Source organism: Lontra canadensis, unplaced genomic scaffold, assembly GCF_010015895.1.
Source record: "Lontra canadensis isolate GAN:19392208 unplaced genomic scaffold, GSC_riverotter_1.0 scaffold217, whole genome shotgun sequence".
In the NCBI taxonomy this organism is placed as follows: Eukaryota; Metazoa; Chordata; class Mammalia; order Carnivora; family Mustelidae; genus Lontra; species Lontra canadensis.
Genome location: NW_022631211.1, coordinates 446,304 through 463,390, shown reverse-complemented (window position 1 = coordinate 463,390; position 17,087 = coordinate 446,304). Strand labels below are relative to the sequence as shown.

Below are 17,087 nucleotides of genomic sequence, written 5' to 3'. Positions count from 1 at the left end.
GAAGGGCCAGCGTAGAGAGGAGCAGGACTGCTTCCGGTCAGATGGCAGGATGCAGAAACACACAGGACCTGCCTTTTTGTGGCTGTCACAAGTTCTAAAACTGATCTAAAACTTCATCCCAGTGCCCATTCCCTCTTAATTTCACCTGTTGTGAGTAGAGGTATGGTTTTAGCACCCTAGATTAGGCCCATCTCTTGCTCTGGGAACGTTTCAGATGGTTGGTTTGAACTCTTTCCAAGCATACTTTGTGATTCTGCCTGCATCTTGGCACCCCCAGCCCATCTGTCTGTCCTAGGTACCCTATGGGTTCTTCATGCTGTGGGTGCTGGGACCTGCTTGGCAACTGACTCCCTGGGAGCGTCTGGTTTTAAGTAACAGCAGCTGTTCCCGGGGCAACACCCACTTTATCACAGAGGACACAGGAGCCATGGGTCAGGCAAGTCTTCAGACTCCCTCAGCCTGTGTGGTGAGAATCAGGGTCCCCCCCCCCCCACCCAGAGCAGGAAAAATCAAACCCAGGGTGCCTGCCTGCAAATGCTCTTTACCCCCCTTCACTTCCTGCGCCTTAGGTCCCTCTTCCCCTGGCCTCAGTTTCCCCATCTATTCAATCTATCCAACACCCACCCCAGGATTGCTTTGGGAGGAGAAAAAGTGGGGTTGCTGGAGAAGCAGCCCCTCCTACTCTCCTCTCCTCGCCCCTGCTCCTCCAGCGCCCGGTTTCTGCTTTCCGGCTGGGGGGCCTCACGGGCGGCCCTGCGCCTCAAGAATGCCCTCGTAGGAGTGTGTCATCGTCACGGGAGGAGGAAGAGGGAGAGTCGTTTGCAAGGTCTCCACCCTCCACCCCCGGCCCCCGACCCCCCAGCGGCGTCTTCCGCAGCGTCGCCAGCAGCGGCCGGCGCCCCCGCGCGCTCCCCGCCCTGCCAGCCTCCGGCCCCGCGCCCCCGCCCCGGCGACCCTGCCGCTTGGAGCCGCGCCCCCGGGAGCCGCAGTGCCCAGCCGCCCGGGGCCGGCGCGGAGCAGGCGGCGAGAGGCGGCTCCCATGCGGCACCCGCGTGGCGGCGCGGGCGGCGGGCGCAGGTGACAGGGCGCCATGGGGCAGGCGGGCTGCAAGGGGCTGTCCCAGTCGCTGTTCGACTACAAGACCGAGAAGTATGTCATCGCCAAGAACAAGAAGGTGGGCCTGCTCTACCGGCTGCTGCAGGTCTCCATCCTGACCTACCTGGTGGTGTGAGTTCTCCGGGGTCTTTCAGGGAGGCTCTGGGCCGGGGAAATGGATGCGCGGTCCCTGTGCTTGGGAAGGGGCTCTTGGGTATAAGAGGGGCAGGTGAACAGAGAGCCCACTGTTTACCCCACCGGCTCTGGAGGTGATGAGATGCGAGCAGGGACTTAGCATTCCTTCATTTATGAGGCTCTCTGTGGGCTGCTCCTTCTGGCTGGAACTCTGGGTGTTGGGGGAGGGGGGCAAAGATGCAGGGGGCTGCGCTCCAGCTGTTGCCCTGAGAGCCTCCCTGGTGCGTTGGCCTGGTGCAGGCCCGGGGCACCGGGTGGGTTATTTATAATCACTGAGCTCATGTGCCAAGCTCCTGGCTGGGGCAACTCAGCAGCCTGGCATGTCCCGGCACTCGCTTCTGTCAACTCACCCCACCCGTGGCTGGCCTTTCTCGTGTCCGGCTAGGAATCCTGCCCAGAGGCCCACTACCCCGCAGCAACCGGCTGGATGGGCTGTCTCCCCTTTACCCCTCTCACCATGAGGGGAGGGGGCAACTCCTGGGAGTTGCTCAGCCAGGCACTGAGTCCTCCCCCCAGAAGGGAGGGAACAGGTGGAGCGAGGAAATGGCACCTCTTTTACTGCCTTAGTGAATGCGGTTGAGTCCCTCCTATTTCCTGACTGGGGGAGGAGCAGATGGTGCTTCTGAGAGGGCCACCCTGACCTCACAAGGAGGCCAAGTGCCCATGGAGCTTCCTCCCTAAGGCACCTGAATGTCTTCCACCTGAGGGCCTTTGTACATGCCGGTCCACAGCCAGGCACACCTTTACTCCTCTACTTGGCTAAAGCCCACTTGTCCTTCAGACCCAGGTTCTTGAATCACTCCCCTGATATATTCCATAGGGATTGTTTGCTTGTCTGACTCCCATCCAGTTTGGGGATGCCATGAAGGCAGGCATAGCCTGGCATCATCTAACCACTTAGAAAGTAGGTGTGAAATGAATGAAAGAATGCATGTTGTTCCTTGGGCATTTGCTGAATGTTTCTGTCCAGGCTGGGTCCAGTGTGTCCCTACTAAAATGGCTGGTTGGCTCATTGTCACAGCCCTTTCAGGTTTCCCCGGGGGACAGGAGAGTCTAGGGCCTAGGATGTAGCAGGTCTCCCCCAGAGATGAAGAGGGTGAGCACATCCTGGTTGGCACCAAAGAACCCTTAGTGGCACTCTGAGAGGTGCAGAACAAACCCCGCCCCCCCACTTGCCACTCCTGCATGACCTCAGGCAGGCTGCTTCCTGCCCTTCCCTGGCCTCCGTTTTCCCAACTTTTTCTAAAGGATTAACCTGGACAATCTCTAACCTTAACAGTAAATGTCAACACTAGGTTGGTTAGATCCCATTTTGAGTTCTTCCATGGCCCAGCCTTCACTGTGCTAAACAATTTATATGTGCCGTCTCATTAACAAAAAACAAATTTTTTTTTTGTATTTTGACATTTTAGACTTACAGAAAAGTTACAGGAGTAGTACAAACTTTAAAAAAAATCCTTCACCTAGATTCCTCAGATGTTAACATTTTACTACATTTGTGTTGTCCTTTCCCCTTTTTTTCTCCACATACGCATGTTGTGTGTGTATAAATGCAGTTTTTGCTGTTGAAGAGTAAGTTGCAGGGGTGTCCATGTGGCTCAGCTGGTCGAGTGTCTGGCTCCTGATTTGGACTCCAGTCATGGTCAGCGGGTGTAAGATGGGATCATCGGGGTATCTGCTTCTCTCTCTCTCTCTGCCCGCACTTGCATGCTCTCTCTCTAATAAATAAGTGAATAAATAACTCTTTTTTAAAAAAGAGTAGGTTGTAGACATTATGGCCCTTTACTACTAAAGACTTAAGTGCATATTTGTTTTTTTTTTTTTTTTTTTTAAGATTTTGTTTGTTTATTTGACACGTAGGCAGAGAGGCAGGCAGAGAGAGGAGGGGAAGCAGGCTCCCTGCTGGGCTCAATCCCAGGACCCTGAGATCATGACCTGAGCTGAGGCAGAGGCTTAACCCGACTGAGCCACCCAGGTGTCCCTTGAATGCGTATTTCTTAAAGCCAAGGAATTCTCTTACTTAACCAAGTACACCTATGAAATCATTAACACTGAAACAATATTATTTTCTAATCTATGGATCTCTTGTAAATTGCTCTTATAATTATCTGTAATAGCAAAAAAGAAAAATTCTGAAAGCTTGCCTTGCATCTGTTCATTTTGTCTTCTTAGTCTCCTTTAATCTGGAATTATACCTGAGACTGTCTTGTATATCATCACATTGATGTTTTTTGAAAAGTAGAGGATTTTTATTTTATTACAACTTTTTAGTTGAAGTAAAATTCACCTAACATGTAATTCACGATTTTAACTATTTAAAATTATACGATTCAGTGGTTTTTAGTACATTTGCAATGTTGTACAACTGTCAACCACTGTCTTATTTCAGAACATTTCCAACACCCCAAAAAGAAACCCACATCTATTAGCAGCCAGTTGGAATTTCCCCTTACCCCTAGCACTTGGCAACCACCAATGTACTTTCTGTCTCTATAGATTTACCTCTTCTGGACATTTTATATAAATCAAGTCATACGACATGTGGTCTTTTTTTGGTGTGGCTTCTTCACTTAACATAGTGTTTTCCATGTTTATCCATGTGACAGCATGAATCAGTACTTCATTCCATTTATAGCTAAAAAATACCCACATTTTGTTTGGACTATTTCTTCTTTTTGACTCTCATGAATAACATTATGAAGGACATTCATGTGCAAGTTTTGGTGTGGATATATGTTTTCAGTTCTCTTGGATATATATTTTTGTCAGTAAGTTGCTGGGTCAACTACCAAGCTGTTTTCCACAGCAGCTGCACCAGCTATCAGCGAGTCCCAATTTCTCTGCATCCTCTCCAACACTTGTTATTTTCCTTTTTTTTTTTTTTTTTTAATTACAGCTATCTTATTTGGTGTAAAGTGGTATCTCATTGTGGTTCTGATTTTCATTTTCTTGATGACTAACGATGTTGAGCATCTTATCGTGGGCTTATTGGCTGTCTCTATTATTTCTTTGAAGAAATGTCTACTCAAATCCTTGGCCCATTTTTAAATTGGGTTGTTTGTCTTTTTCATGGCTGAGTTGTAAGAGTTCTTTATATATTCTAGTTACTAGATCTTGACTCTATGATTTGCAAATATTTTCTCCCATTCTGTGTGTTATCTTTTCACTTTCTTGATAGTGTCCTTTGATGTACGAAAGTTTTAAATGTGGATGAAGTTCCACTTATCTATTTTTCCTTTATTGTGTGTGTTTTGGTTGTCAAAGAATATAGGATTTGTACTCTCATTTTGTGGAATGCCTCTTAGTTTGGATTTGTCAGTCTCTCCGTGAATAGTTTCAGGTTATGTATCATCTTCTTTAACTGTCTTCACACCCCTGGAGGGAGGCACTGTTACCCTGTGTTGACTCCCAGAATTCACTGGCTCTCCTGAGGTCACATCACCATGGCACAGGTGAGCAGGTTTTAGCCCAGCCTTCACCATCTTCAGGGCCTCAGCCCCTGAGAGCAGCCATCTCCCTTTTCTAGGATTGCTTGCCACCTCTGCTGCTTGCAGAACCAGGTTTAAGGCAGCAGTAGAAATGTGACCCCTGCCCAGGAGCTGGTGGGAAAGGTGAAGCCCCTGTGGAAAATTCCGAGGACAGCAATGAGGCTGATGCCCACCTGTCGACCCTTTCCCTACAGTTGGGTGTTCCTGGTGAAGAAGGGTTACCAAGATACTGACACCTCCCTGCAGAGCAGCATTATCACCAAAGTCAAGGGCGTGACCTTCACCAACACATCTGAGCTTGGGGAGCGGCTTTGGGATGTTGCCGACTATGTCATCCCACCCCAGGTCTGAGTCCCATGCAGCACTGGGGTCTGGGCTGGCAGGACCTGGCTCGGGGTGGGTCACATAGGAAGGTGCTCAGCTACCTAGGGACTCCCTTGGCCCAGGACAGCTGCCAGGGTTTAGACAGTGACCCTGCCCAGCAACTTCCTCCCTGACTGTGTCTATGGGACCACTCCCTTCCCAATAAACCCTGAGCCTGTAGAAACCAAATAGGGCCCCAAGAACGCTCAGGTCAGTGTGAGTCAGGTGGCCTGGCAACAGAGAACCGCTTCCTTGTATTAGCCACTGACTGCCCTTGGGAATGGCTCCCTGGCCTTTTCCCAATCGGCCTGGGCCAGGCCTTGGCCACCCTGCCTGGGCCTCTTCTCCCAGATCTGGGCTTGGATCCCAGGGACTGAGCTCAGAATAGGAATTCATGGAGGGGGCAGTTTGGGATTGTGGGCCTGAAAGGGACCTATCCAAGGATGTCTACTCAGAGACTTCAAAGTCAGTGGGCAAAATCTGCTGATTTTGTGGCCCCATTGTCCTCAACACCTCTGCAGACACCCAACCCCTGCCAGGAAGCCTGGGAACGAGGGTCCCCAAGAGGGAAGGAGGATGTCCCTCAACTCCTCTTTGGTTCCTCAGGGAGAAAACATCTTCTTCGTAGTCACCAACTTGATTGTGACCCCCAACCAGCGGCAGGAAACCTGTGCTGAGGTTTGATGGGGTGCAGAAAGCTGGGGAGGGGGTAGGAGAGCTTCCAGCAGTGGTTGGGGTCCACCCATCTCCTGAAGCAGGGGTTTGTATCTCCTCTAAGTGCCCCAGGGGATACGGGTGCCAGAGCATGTACCTGCATTGCTTGGGGGAGAAGCAGGTTCTCAAAGGGTGTATAGCCCCACTCAGGGGAGGAACACCTGTCCTAATTCCTGGGGTGGGACCTGGTTCTGAACTGGGGCCCCTGCAGGGAAATCCCCCCACCCAGGTGTCCTTTCTTTCTGGCAGAGTGAAAGCATTCCGGATGCCTGGTGCTACACAGACAGTGACTGTCCTTCTGGGGAGCCTGTTGTGGCTGGAAATGGTGAGGCCTGGAATAGCTAGGGCTGGGAGCAAAGTGGGGAAGGGAGCCAGGAGGCTTCGAGCATTGTCTCAGTCCCAATCCTGCAGGAGTGAAGACTGGACGCTGCCTGCGGGTGGGGAACATGCAAAGGGGCACCTGTGAGATCTTCGCCTGGTGCCCAGTGGAGACAAAGTCCAGGCCAGTGTGAGTGGCTCTAGCCTCGGGACCCTGAAGAGCATCTGGGCAGAGACTGGTTCTCAGCCTGGTGGTGGAGACACGTCTACTCTGGATCCCCTTTCTGAGGAAACCCGACAAAGCCCCAGGACCACCCCAACATGATCAAATTAATGGTCCTTGGCAAAGGCTCCAGGGGATCCAGGGGGCAGGCAGGCCTCGGCCCTGTCACAGGCCTGGGGGATGTACAGAGGGAACAGGGGCAGGGCCTCCTGGACAGGCTGTCCTGGCTTGGTTTTCAGGAAGCCACTCCTGGGCAAGGCTGAAGACTTCACCGTTTATATAAAGAACTTCATCCGTTTCCCCAAATTCAACTTCTCCAAGTACGTGGGACTCGGTTACTGGGGATCTGGGGCCTGCCTCCTTGTCACTGTGCATGGGGCTGTGTGCCTGGTGTATGGGTGTATGTGACATCCGTGTGTGCATGAACCACTGGGTGATGCTGGAGCACCCCTTCCTCTTGTTGTGGGAATGGGGTTCTGTCCTTGAATGCAGTAGGTTTTTGGGGAGACTACTAAGGGGATAGTAGTCAGGACTTGAGGCTAAAGTCAGGGACTCAGCCTGGGCCAGGGAAAGGCCCAGTGATGCCTGGGTCAAGCTGTCTCTGGCCTGGGAATGGCCCGTTTCAGCCTCATGTCACTATACGTTCATGGCCTCCAGGACCAATGTGCTGGACACCAAAGACAGAGCCTTCCTGAAGTCCTGTCAGTTTGGCCCCAAGAACCCCTACTGCCCCATCTTCCGACTGGGATCTGTGGTCAGCTGGACGGGGAGCAACTTCCAGGAGATAGCCCTGCAGGTAGGTGCTGTGCACCGAGGGAGCCGTGCCTGGGGGCCCCGGGGGCCCAAGAGCTCTGGGTCTGGGCTCTGTCACGAAGAGGGAGACTCCTGGAGTGGGATGGACAAAGTCCATCAGAATTAGTCTTCAGACTAATTCTTCAGAAGACCAAGTCTTCAGAATTGTCTTCAGAATTAGTATGACACACAGCCTGTCAGAACTCAGGCACTCAGTGGTAGGCACACTGAGCACCTGCTGTTTGGTTGTCAGTCCTTGGGGCATCCGTGGAAACTGAGTCAGAAGAAGCCCCACTGGCACATCCTGGCTCTTGGATGAGGTGCCCATCCCATTGTAGGTGCTCACTCATGGAAGCATGGAACAGGAGAGTTCTGGGGTTGGGCGCTCTAGGCGGTGTGCTTTTCTCGGCCACTCCAAAAGTGGGGCTAGGACCCTGGAACTTCCACTTTCTTCCTGGAAGGACGCTCCAGTGGGCCTGACCCTTGGCCTGAGTACTTTCCCGGTCTTGTCCAGCTCCCTGTGAGGAGCTGGTCTGTGTCTTCTTCCATAAAGTTCTGTGCACTGATTCTTGTCTCTTCTTTGTCAGGGTGGTGTGATAGGAATTCAGATTGAATGGGACTGTGATCTTGATAGAGCTCCTTCTGAGTGCAACCCTCACTATTCTTTTAGCCGTCTGGACAACAAATTCTCAGAAAACTCAATCTCCTCTGGGTACAACTTCAGGTAAGTGGGGCAGAGTTGTTGTCTTGTTATGCTGATCACATTTTGTCCTCTCCTGGGTGTCAGCACTCTGACATCCCTTACTGGGCATGGGTATTAGAGTGGGAAGTAGAGGGAGAAAGAGCTGAGGAGAGATGAGGGATGGAAGGCAGGGGCATCACTGGGAGAGGAGAGAAGTTTCTGTCCCCCTCTGGGCTCACTGGGAAGCTGAGGCTCGGCTTCTTAGCTGGGTCACCTTCCTCAGTGCTTTGGTGGCCCTGGGTTGGCCCAGCATGTCATGGGAAAGCCCTTGCCTCTTAGAGAATGTCTGTAAGGATTTCAAGTATCTGGATGAATCTTTACCACGGTTTTAGCATGAGGATCCATAACCTTCCCCATGGCTGCTAAGAGCAGGGGCTTGGGGGTTCTTATAAATCTCCAAGGCAGCCAAGTGCGCTTTGCCAAGCCGGGAAGGTCTCCGCTAGGTTTGCCAAATATTACCGAGATGGAGCTGGAGTGGAGTTCCGCACGCTGATGAAAGCCTATGGGATCCGCTTTGATGTGATGGTGAATGGCAAGGTGTGTGCGGTGATCTCCCATCCTGAGGCGGGGCAGGTCTGGGGTGGGGCATGCTGGAGTCCCTAGGGAGCCCACTGTCTGCCCTCCCCGCCCCCGCCCCATGTTCAGCCTGCTTTGTTTCTCTGTGCTCCAGGCAGGGAAGTTCAGCATCATCCCCACCATCATCAACATTGGCTCTGGGGTGGCGCTCATGGGTGCTGTGAGTACTCCCGTCTTCACGTGGACCCTCTGAGCACTGGCCGGGAGGGGGCGCTGCTCGAGACGTGCCGGGCTGATGCTTCAGAAGAATGGGAGCAGGCAACGTAGGTGGGATGGAGATCAGGCTTTCTGGGACCCGACACCTGCCAGCAGCCCCCAGGTGGCAGGGACTGCCAGAGTTTCTACTTCCAGAGCCAGAGAAGCACCTGCCTGTGGCTCAAGCTCAGGGCTGGGCTGGGCTCCTCTGGGATCCTGGGTCAGTCCCTGACCTTCCGAAGCCTCATTCCGAAGCCACTGCTGCTAAAAAGGGGCAGGACCCAGCTATATACAGGGCTTCTCAGCTGTGGCCCTGCTGACATTTTGGGCCAGATAATTCTTTTTTGTGGAGGGCCCTCTGTGCACTGGAGGATGGTTAACAACATTGCACTAGATACCTCTACTCGCTAGATGCCAGCAGTGCTTTCTTCCCCAGTTGGGACAACCAAAAACGTCTCCAGAAATTGCTTGTCTCTTGGGGAGCAAAATCCCTCCCGTTGAACATCACAGGGCTGAAAGGGGAGCAGCAGGGAAGTCAGGCTGTAGTCCTTCCTCAGATCCATTCCTTCAGCTAGGCCCAGAGGGGCTCACGGGAGAGGAAGCAGTGGCTGGGGAGTAGGCAAAGGTTTCCTCCGAATCTCTTGTCATGCCCCCATGTTCTTCTGGAAGTTTTTTTTTAAAAGACATGGGAGCTGTCTGTGAGTGGCTCATGCCCATCCCAGCTCCAAGCCCCTTGCCAGCGTTTCCGGCAGCCTCGTCCTGTCTGCCCTTTCTGCCTTGTTAGAGGCTTCCGGCAGGACTGAGGATGGACTTTTTATTAAGACCGGGGAACTGTGTAACGGTATCAACGAGTAACAGGCTTCAATGAGGCCATTCTCCTGAGATGTGGTCGATGAAAGTGAGCCCCAAATGATTCCTCTTTACTGCAAAGAGCCACTGTCTTGCATGTTTGCTTATGTGACTTTCTTAAGCCAGGCCACTGTCAGTGATTACTTCCCTATGTTGTGGGTAAGTCAGAACACAAGGGCATGCGGTACATACCTGTGAAATAAAGGTAACAGGGAAAGGGGGGCGCCTGGGTGGCTCAGTGGGTTAAAGCCTCTGCCTTCAGCTCAGGTCATGATCCCAGGGTCCTGGGATCGAGCCCTGCATCAGGTTCTCTGCTCAGTGGGGAGCCTGCTTCCTTCCCTCTCTGCCTGCCTCTCTGCCTACTTGTGATCTCTGTGAAATAAATAAATAAAATCTAAAAAAAAAAAAAAAAAAAGGTAACAGGGAAAGGGGTATAGATGCCAGGTCAGGTGGAAGAGTGTTCTCTGTGGAACAACTGATAACATTTTGGACATCTCGGTGGGGCAGGGTTGGGGGAGAGTCATGCAGTACCCAGAGTCAGAGGCCTGGGTTCACCTATGAGCCCATCTCTCAGCCCCCAATCCCCCTCACCCTCTCCTCAGCCCTGCAGGACACACCCCTTCCCCTGCGGGCTGTTGGGGGAGTGGCCCTCTGTGGCATTTACACCATGCACTCTGCTCAAGGCCCCTGTGAACAGTGTCGGTGGGTTCCAGCTGGATTAGCTCTGTCCTCTTCCATCTTTCCTTGACCACCCCTGTTGGCCTTGTTCTTCAAATCCCCTCTGACCCATCTCTCACAGTGGGAGATGGGTACCGAAGGGACCAACCTAAATTTCTAAAATGCCACAATTCTGACTGCTTTGAGCCCCTGTTCAAGGCTCTTCATTGTCTTCCCCTAAGGGATTAGGACCAAAGTTTCAAAGGCATTGTAAGAAAATTTACCAGCTCTTCCCCATCCCACCTCTCCAGAAGTGTCTCTCACTTTTGCAACACAGGCCCTGTGGAATTTCCTTTGCTACCTGTGCAGTGCCCTTCCTGGGTGGGCTTTTTTTTTTTTTTTCTTTTTCTCTTTTCCTTCTTTCTTTCTTTTCTTTCTTTTTTCTTTTTTTGCCTTGTATAAACTCCATCCAACCCTCAAGATTCAGCCCAGATAACCGTCCCCAGGCTGAGTAAAGTTCTGTCTTCTGCTTCCTTGCTCGGGTCCTTATCATAGGCTATGTCACTGTGATCATTTACATACTTGTCTCCTGCACCCAAGGGACGGTCCCCACAGGGTCCCATTGTCTTAATCCTCCTGCATTCCAGCGCAGTGTCAGTCTCGTGGTGACTGCCCAGCAGACGTTCACTGAAGACATGATTGAATGGGGTCAGGGCAGTGCAGGGGGTGCTTGGCCTGATAGAGCAGGCTTTCGCTCTACCGTGGACCGGCTTTGTGGCCTTTGACAAAGGTGCCTCTTGCTGAGCCCTGTTTCCTCATCTGTTAACTGGGGACAATGATGTCTCTTAGGGGTTGGTGCAAGATCAGATGGGATGTACTAAGTGTCATGTGTCAGGGCACTTTCTGGAAGTCTAGGATTCTGAGTCAGGAACCTCAACTCTTTTGCTGCAGGGAGCTTTCTTCTGTGACCTGGTACTTATCTACTTCATCAAGAAGAGCCATTTTTACCGAGACAAGAAGTACGAGGAAGTGAGGTCAGTGACGCTTCCTCCCCAGCAGTGTGAGGGGACCCTTGTGGAGCCCCCTTGATCAGCCTCCCCCTCCCCAGCCTAGAGACTTTACAGTGGTTGGATGGTGGCACTTGGGGTGTGGAGGGAGGCAGGGCTGAACTGCTGGGAGGGAGCTCCCCTGGAAGGGCCGTAGAAGGTGGGATGTTTTGAGAACACGCTTTCCAGAACCTGGTGCTGCCTGTGAGCAGCTGGCTGGAAACAAACAGGCCACGCGCAGGTGATCTGCCACTGTCTACCATGTGGTTTCAGACAAGTCCCAGCCTTTCTTGGGCCTCAGGTTCTCTCTCTGTGAGCCTTCTAGCACTTAAATTTTCGTATTCTTGGACATGGTTGTCCGATGGGCAGGGATTAAGGGAAGCTGGAGTGGTAAGGGAAGAAAAAGATGGATTTCCTGTTTTGGACGGTGGAGGTCTATTTCCAGGCTCTTTGGGCCCCCGAGCTTGGTGGTATGTATTCATAGCTGCAGAACATAGTGTTAGTGGGAAATTCTGATGTCTGTGGGAAGATTGGAAGGAGAAAGGGACTCTGGCCCGGCCATTCTGGAGGAGTTGGGATCAAAAGGGGAATTGCAGATGGTGGGCTCCAGATAGGCACCTGGGCACCCCCTGTACCCCACCACAACGTGTCATTCCCTGGACTGAACCAGCCCTGAGTCAGGCTGAGCCCTTGGCCCTGACCCTGACAGAACTCTCATAGCTCTGCCACCACCCGCCCCCACCCCACTGCTGTGAGCTGCTGGAGGAAGAGGGGTGCCTCCCAACCCCCGCTGGGCTGTGCAGGCCAGGTTTAACTGATCCTGTCCCGCCCAGAATCCTACGGGTCCCCCCGGGGCTTGCAGAGTCCTCGAAGCAGGGCGGGACCCCAGAGGCAGAGGAGGCCGAGCAGCCAGAGGTGCACCACGGAGGCAGCAGCCAGAAGGGGGATGGCTGCGCATGCCAGCAGATCCTTGAGCCCGTCAGGTGAGGGGCTGCAGGGCAGAGGCCCTGAGAATGAGCCTTGCAGAGATGGCTGGGCCCTCTCCTCTGCTCCCTGCTCCCAGGAGAGCCCATCCACGCTGGACTTTGTGGGGAGGGGGTGCTTTAGCTCCTCCATTTTGCCCGTTATTTCCCCCATGCCCTTAAGTCCCCACAGAGCAGCCTGTTTGCTCTGCTGTCCCAGCATTAGGATCATAGCAGTACCACCGTCTACTCGGCTCTCTCTGCCTGCCACTTCTCTGAGCTCTTCGTGTGTATGAACTCGTTTCAGCAACTTAGGGAGGTGGACACCAATAGTCCCTATTCTCCTAATGAGGAAATGGAAGCAAGAAAGGTTAAGTAACTTGCTCAAGTCACACAGCTGATAAATGGCAGAGCTTGGATTTGAAACGGCCAGTACATCTCTAGAATCCAGTTCTTCTCCATCAGGTTTTTCTGCCTTATCAAGCCCTCCATTCCCCTGCTCCTCATCAGATGCCTTCCTTGCCTGTCGCTGTGGGAGGCTCTGGGTGCCCCCCACGTACCAGCATGGTGGCTGCTGCTCATTGCCGGTACAGCTCCAGAGACGCCGAGCATCTGCGTGTGTCTGGGCGGTGGCCAGGGACTCGCTCTGTCTGCTGGGCTGCCAGTGAGAGGCTGCTGCGGGTGGGGTCTGCCTTTAGGGTGGCTGTCCCCATTCACAGGGTCCCCAATTGTCCTCTGTGTGCCCCCTCACCCATCTACACACAGGTCTGGCCACCTGGGGAACGGAAAGGTCGATGCGGAGCAGCTACAGAACCTGCAGACAGCGGAGGCCTAGCCTCCAAATCTGCTGAGAGCAGATTTGCTGAAGATGTTGGGGCCAAGGCACCTGCAGCCCTGAACTGAAAATTGTCTTTGTGTCTGCATGGGACAGGTGCTTCCAGGCACTGCCATCTCTTCTGCTCTTTGGGATCTTGCTATGGAGCTTTTTGTTCTGTGTATTGGGTGTGTGGCAGGGGTGAGGCAGCCTCCTAGTGGCCAGAGTGGCTCAGATCTACAAAAGGAGGCCTGGAAGAAGCAAGTGGGGGAAGGTCAGGGGCCTGAGTGGTACTAGAGTTATTTTTCTGAAATGAAAAATGTTCATGCATTCATTCATGCATTCATATGATACATATTATTTGCTATGGGCTGTGCCCTATCCAAGAGATGCTTAAATGAGATGCTGGCCTGGCCCTCAGGGAGGGGAGCACACATGTAATTCCCTCCAGAGCCAGCAGACCTCACACCTAGCCTCAGCCACCCTGGCCTTCCTCCAGCCTCTGGTTGAGACTTTCACAAATCCCTGTTGAGAATGGTGGCTCCTTGGAGAAAGACTCTGGCTAACATCCAAGGGGACGTTTGGCCTTGCCCTCAGGGAAAAAATTTAAAGGTGGCCAAGGAGGCAACCAGGAAAGGACTGGATGTGTGTAAGGAGGTAACTGGCCCCTGAGGGGAGAGGCAGCCTCTGAGGGCTTCCAGCTAAGGTGGGGAAGCAGAGGCAAGGAGGCCTCTGCTCCAGTCTACCCACCCAGTCTCTGGAAGCTTTGGGCATAGTGTCTCGCCCAAATAGGAAAGCATCTGTCTGTATCTTGCAGTTCTGTGCAGCTGGGTGTCCCGACCTAGTCTCCCTCCCTTTCTCTTCCAAGGCTGGGTCTGAAGGGGTAAGGAGATACAATAGGTGGAGCTCACTTGGCCGGGAAGCAACTGTTAATAAGGCGGCCCTAACCCTCACCCCAGCCTCTCCTTCCCCACCCTGCTCCATCCTGCCTCCACCCTGCAGACCCAAGCTGCTTCCCCCCTAGTGGCTGGAGAGCCTCACTTCTTCAAGTGTGGCCTGTAGACCAGCAGCATCAGCCTCAGAACCTGTATTTCAGCAAGATTCCTAGGTGATTCGTGTGAACATTATTGGTTGAGAGCACTGGTTAAAGAGATATGCCAAGACTGGGTCCAAGAAAGGAAAAGGCTGGCTTTGACAGGTGCTGCCTATTTCTAGGCCAGACTTATACACGTTGTACTTGGAGAGCAATAGGATTCCACCCCACCCCAGGAAAGTGGCAAGCTCCGTATATTTCAATTAAAATATTTTGACTAGATAATACTTACATGATTCAAAAACTAAAAGGTACAAAAGATTATAGAGAATGAAAAGCTTCCCTCCCACGAGGCAACCTGTGTTACCCATTCCAAGAGGCTCTCCTGTTTTGCGGAGCATCTACGCAGTGGTTCCTTGTGCCCTCACACAGGAAATGAACTTTGTCTGATGCTTGCAACATCAGACCAAGTCTCCTCTGTCAGAAAGGGACTCGATGGAGGACACCTTAAGTACTGGGCTGGGGAGTCTGCTAGCTCATTTCTCCCTCTTCCCGTGTCTGAGGAGTCCCTGTGTAAACCCCAAGGGAGAGACTCAGAACTCATCGCTCACTGTTGTCTGATGGCTCAGGAGCAAAGGCCTATGGTGCTGCCTCTGGCCTGGCAAGCTCCAGGGCTTTGTTTGCACAGTTACCCGGACAGACGCTAGGCAGTGTCCTCTTTGGAAGTGCTCTTTCTGGGCCTCCCTCAAGTTACCAGGGTTTGGTTTTCCCCGCACACAGGAGGACGGAAGCATCCTTCCACTGGGGGCCTTTGGAGAAGGTCAGAGGGACCTGCAAGAAGGCCGTGCCCCTGGGGCAAAGAAGCATGGTCCCCCTAACAGCTCCGTGCTCTACAAGGAGCAAGCAGCTCCCTCGTTCTGGGCTGGTAACCTGTCAACAAGCCCACTTGCTCTCTGAATCAAAAGTGAATAATCTGGGTGATCCACTATGCTGTTCACTTCCTAAGGCAAACCCTAGGATTTAATAATCTAGCATGTTATTTTTACGTTTGGGAGGAAGTAAAAAAGGCAGGCATCATGGCTGCTTAGGAATTAGTCGGTTTCTTTGAACCTGTTTTTAGAATTGCTTTGCAGCAGCCACATAACTTGGGGAAAGTTGTACTATTTGTCTTACATGGAAGTGGCTCCCTACAGTATTCATTCAATTAGTAAATATTTATTGGGTACCTGTTGACAGGTGTGGGACTAAATCTGAAAACACAGTTGTGAGAAACACTAAAACCGTCCCTGAGCAAGTGCTTACAGTCTGGGAGGAAGTGAGCCTTAATCCGTGGTCACGTCTATGATCACAAACTGAATTTTCAGTAAGGGATAGCCAGAGGTTTCCCCAAGGATCGTACATATAAGCTGAAATATGAAAGCAGTCTAACTAGGTGATGGGAAGCATTCCAGATAAGGGAACCACACGTGTATAAACACCTCGACATGAAAAGGAGTAACTGAGGAACTGGATGGAGACAGTGTGACTGAATCTGGTTTTATGAGGCTATCTTAACGTTTTCTGATTTTAAGGGTTGCCCCATTAAACTTCGCTGTCACAGAGGACTTAGCTTCCAGTCCAGCCAAGCTTTCCAGGAGACCTCCCCTACACTTCATGGGTTGTGTGCTCAGAAAAGCCAGTGACCCCATTCCAGCTTCTGGATGGTGTTGCACACTGTGTTTCCTTGCTTTTGCACAGCAACCCCCCTTTTTTGTGTAATCTTGGTACATAAGTGGGAAGCTCATGAATCTTACAGAAACTGGCTTTGGAATGGGAAGTGAAGTGGAACCTAAGCCCCATTGGGAAAGCCCCTTTCCTTCAGGGGCCCAGTTGCCTATCAGGAAGATGAGCATGCCACCCTCTCCAGAGCTCCCTTCCATGCTGACATTACAGGCTCACCTGAACCATCTATGCCTAACTTCAGGCCCTGGCCTAAAGCCATCAACCTGGTATTTTCCTAATAATTAATGTCATGCCTTGGGAGTGCCATCCTGCTGGCCAATGGGATTTGTAAATTGGGTGCTACTATCAAGGGGACCAGCCATTAGAGTGTAATGTCCTCTACTCCTGATACAGGGGTCACTAGGACTGACCAGTCATGGCTGCCTTTTTGCCCCCACCACCCCATCAGTTCTTCCTTTCTCAGAGCTGTAAAGGGGAACGTGACTTCCTCCAGGAATCTGAGAACCCCAGCTAAAGACTATGGTGTCCTGCAGAGTCCCTGGATCATCCCACTTGGAATGGCATCTTGCATGTCTGAAAAAGAGTTCTACTTGATTGTGATCCACCCTTCCCCACCCAAGTAATGCAACTTTCCTCAGAGCACTCTCCAGTGGACCCTAGAGTACTGTCTGTTGAAAAGGGGCACCTTTCTTCCAGCTGTTTGTTTTCCCATAGGCCAGTGCACAGAGTTAAAGGAGGAAAGATGGCAACCATTGTCTGGGACCTGCCCGGTAAATGCATTCTGATATTTTTATTTGGTTATAAAACAATAAAAGGTTTTAACTTTAAATGTATCTTGACTTTTATTCCCTTTCATATCTTTTTGGTCACTCTGTGTTTTAGAAGAAAATTTAAGGAGAAACTAACACCAAGAGGCAGACACAGGAACAATCAATGAGCAACAGATTATGTTCCCTATTACTTGCAAAGAAATTCAAATGGAAGGAAGAAAACTTTCAATGAGCAAACATTAAAAGGCTAGGAAGGTACCATAAAACTGGTACTTTTTCATTCAATGAGTGTAATCTGATAAAACTCTGGAAAGCATTTGGAATCAAGTTTTTAATCTTGTTTTAGGAGTTTATTAAGTTACTCAAAATGATATAAAGACATTCTCTGCAATATTTTTTTTTATAATAGTGAATATTTCAAACAACTTTACTGCCTAGTGATAGAGAAATGGTTAAATCAGTTTATTCCACACTGCCCCCTGCCCCCCACTGCCCCAACCTCCCAATCCAGTAGGACTGCCTCTTTACTCCAC

The 17,087-nt window shown here is 51.6% G+C and overlaps 1 protein-coding gene across 1 annotated transcript; it reads left to right on the top strand.

Moving 5' to 3' along the window:
- The first annotated feature begins 943 nt into the window (after positions 1-943).
- On the top strand, positions 944-13,050 carry P2RX5 (purinergic receptor P2X 5). The gene is made up of 13 exons (XM_032849004.1): positions 944-1,227; positions 4,973-5,123; positions 5,748-5,819; positions 6,105-6,180; positions 6,267-6,363; positions 6,636-6,716; positions 7,054-7,192; positions 7,776-7,912; positions 8,374-8,467; positions 8,601-8,666; positions 11,159-11,241; positions 12,087-12,236; positions 12,981-13,050. Exons 1-13 carry the CDS (start codon positions 1,091-1,093, stop codon positions 13,048-13,050), a joined length of 1,353 nt encoding a protein of 450 aa, XP_032704895.1. The 5' UTR covers positions 944-1,090.
- The last annotated feature ends 4,037 nt before the right edge of the window (positions 13,051-17,087 follow it).

Bases quoted from the DNA above. Each gene is read 5' to 3' on its own strand.
- P2RX5 (XM_032849004.1), top strand. From the start codon at position 1,091: ATGGGGCAGGCGGGCTGCAAGGGGCTGTCCCAGTCGCTGTTCGACTAC. The intron at 11,242-12,086 runs GTCAGTGACGCT...TGTCCCGCCCAG, and splicing joins AAGAAGTACGAGGAAGTGAG to AATCCTACGGGTCCCCCCGG. The intron at 12,237-12,980 runs GTGAGGGGCTGC...ATCTACACACAG, and splicing joins CAGATCCTTGAGCCCGTCAG to GTCTGGCCACCTGGGGAACG.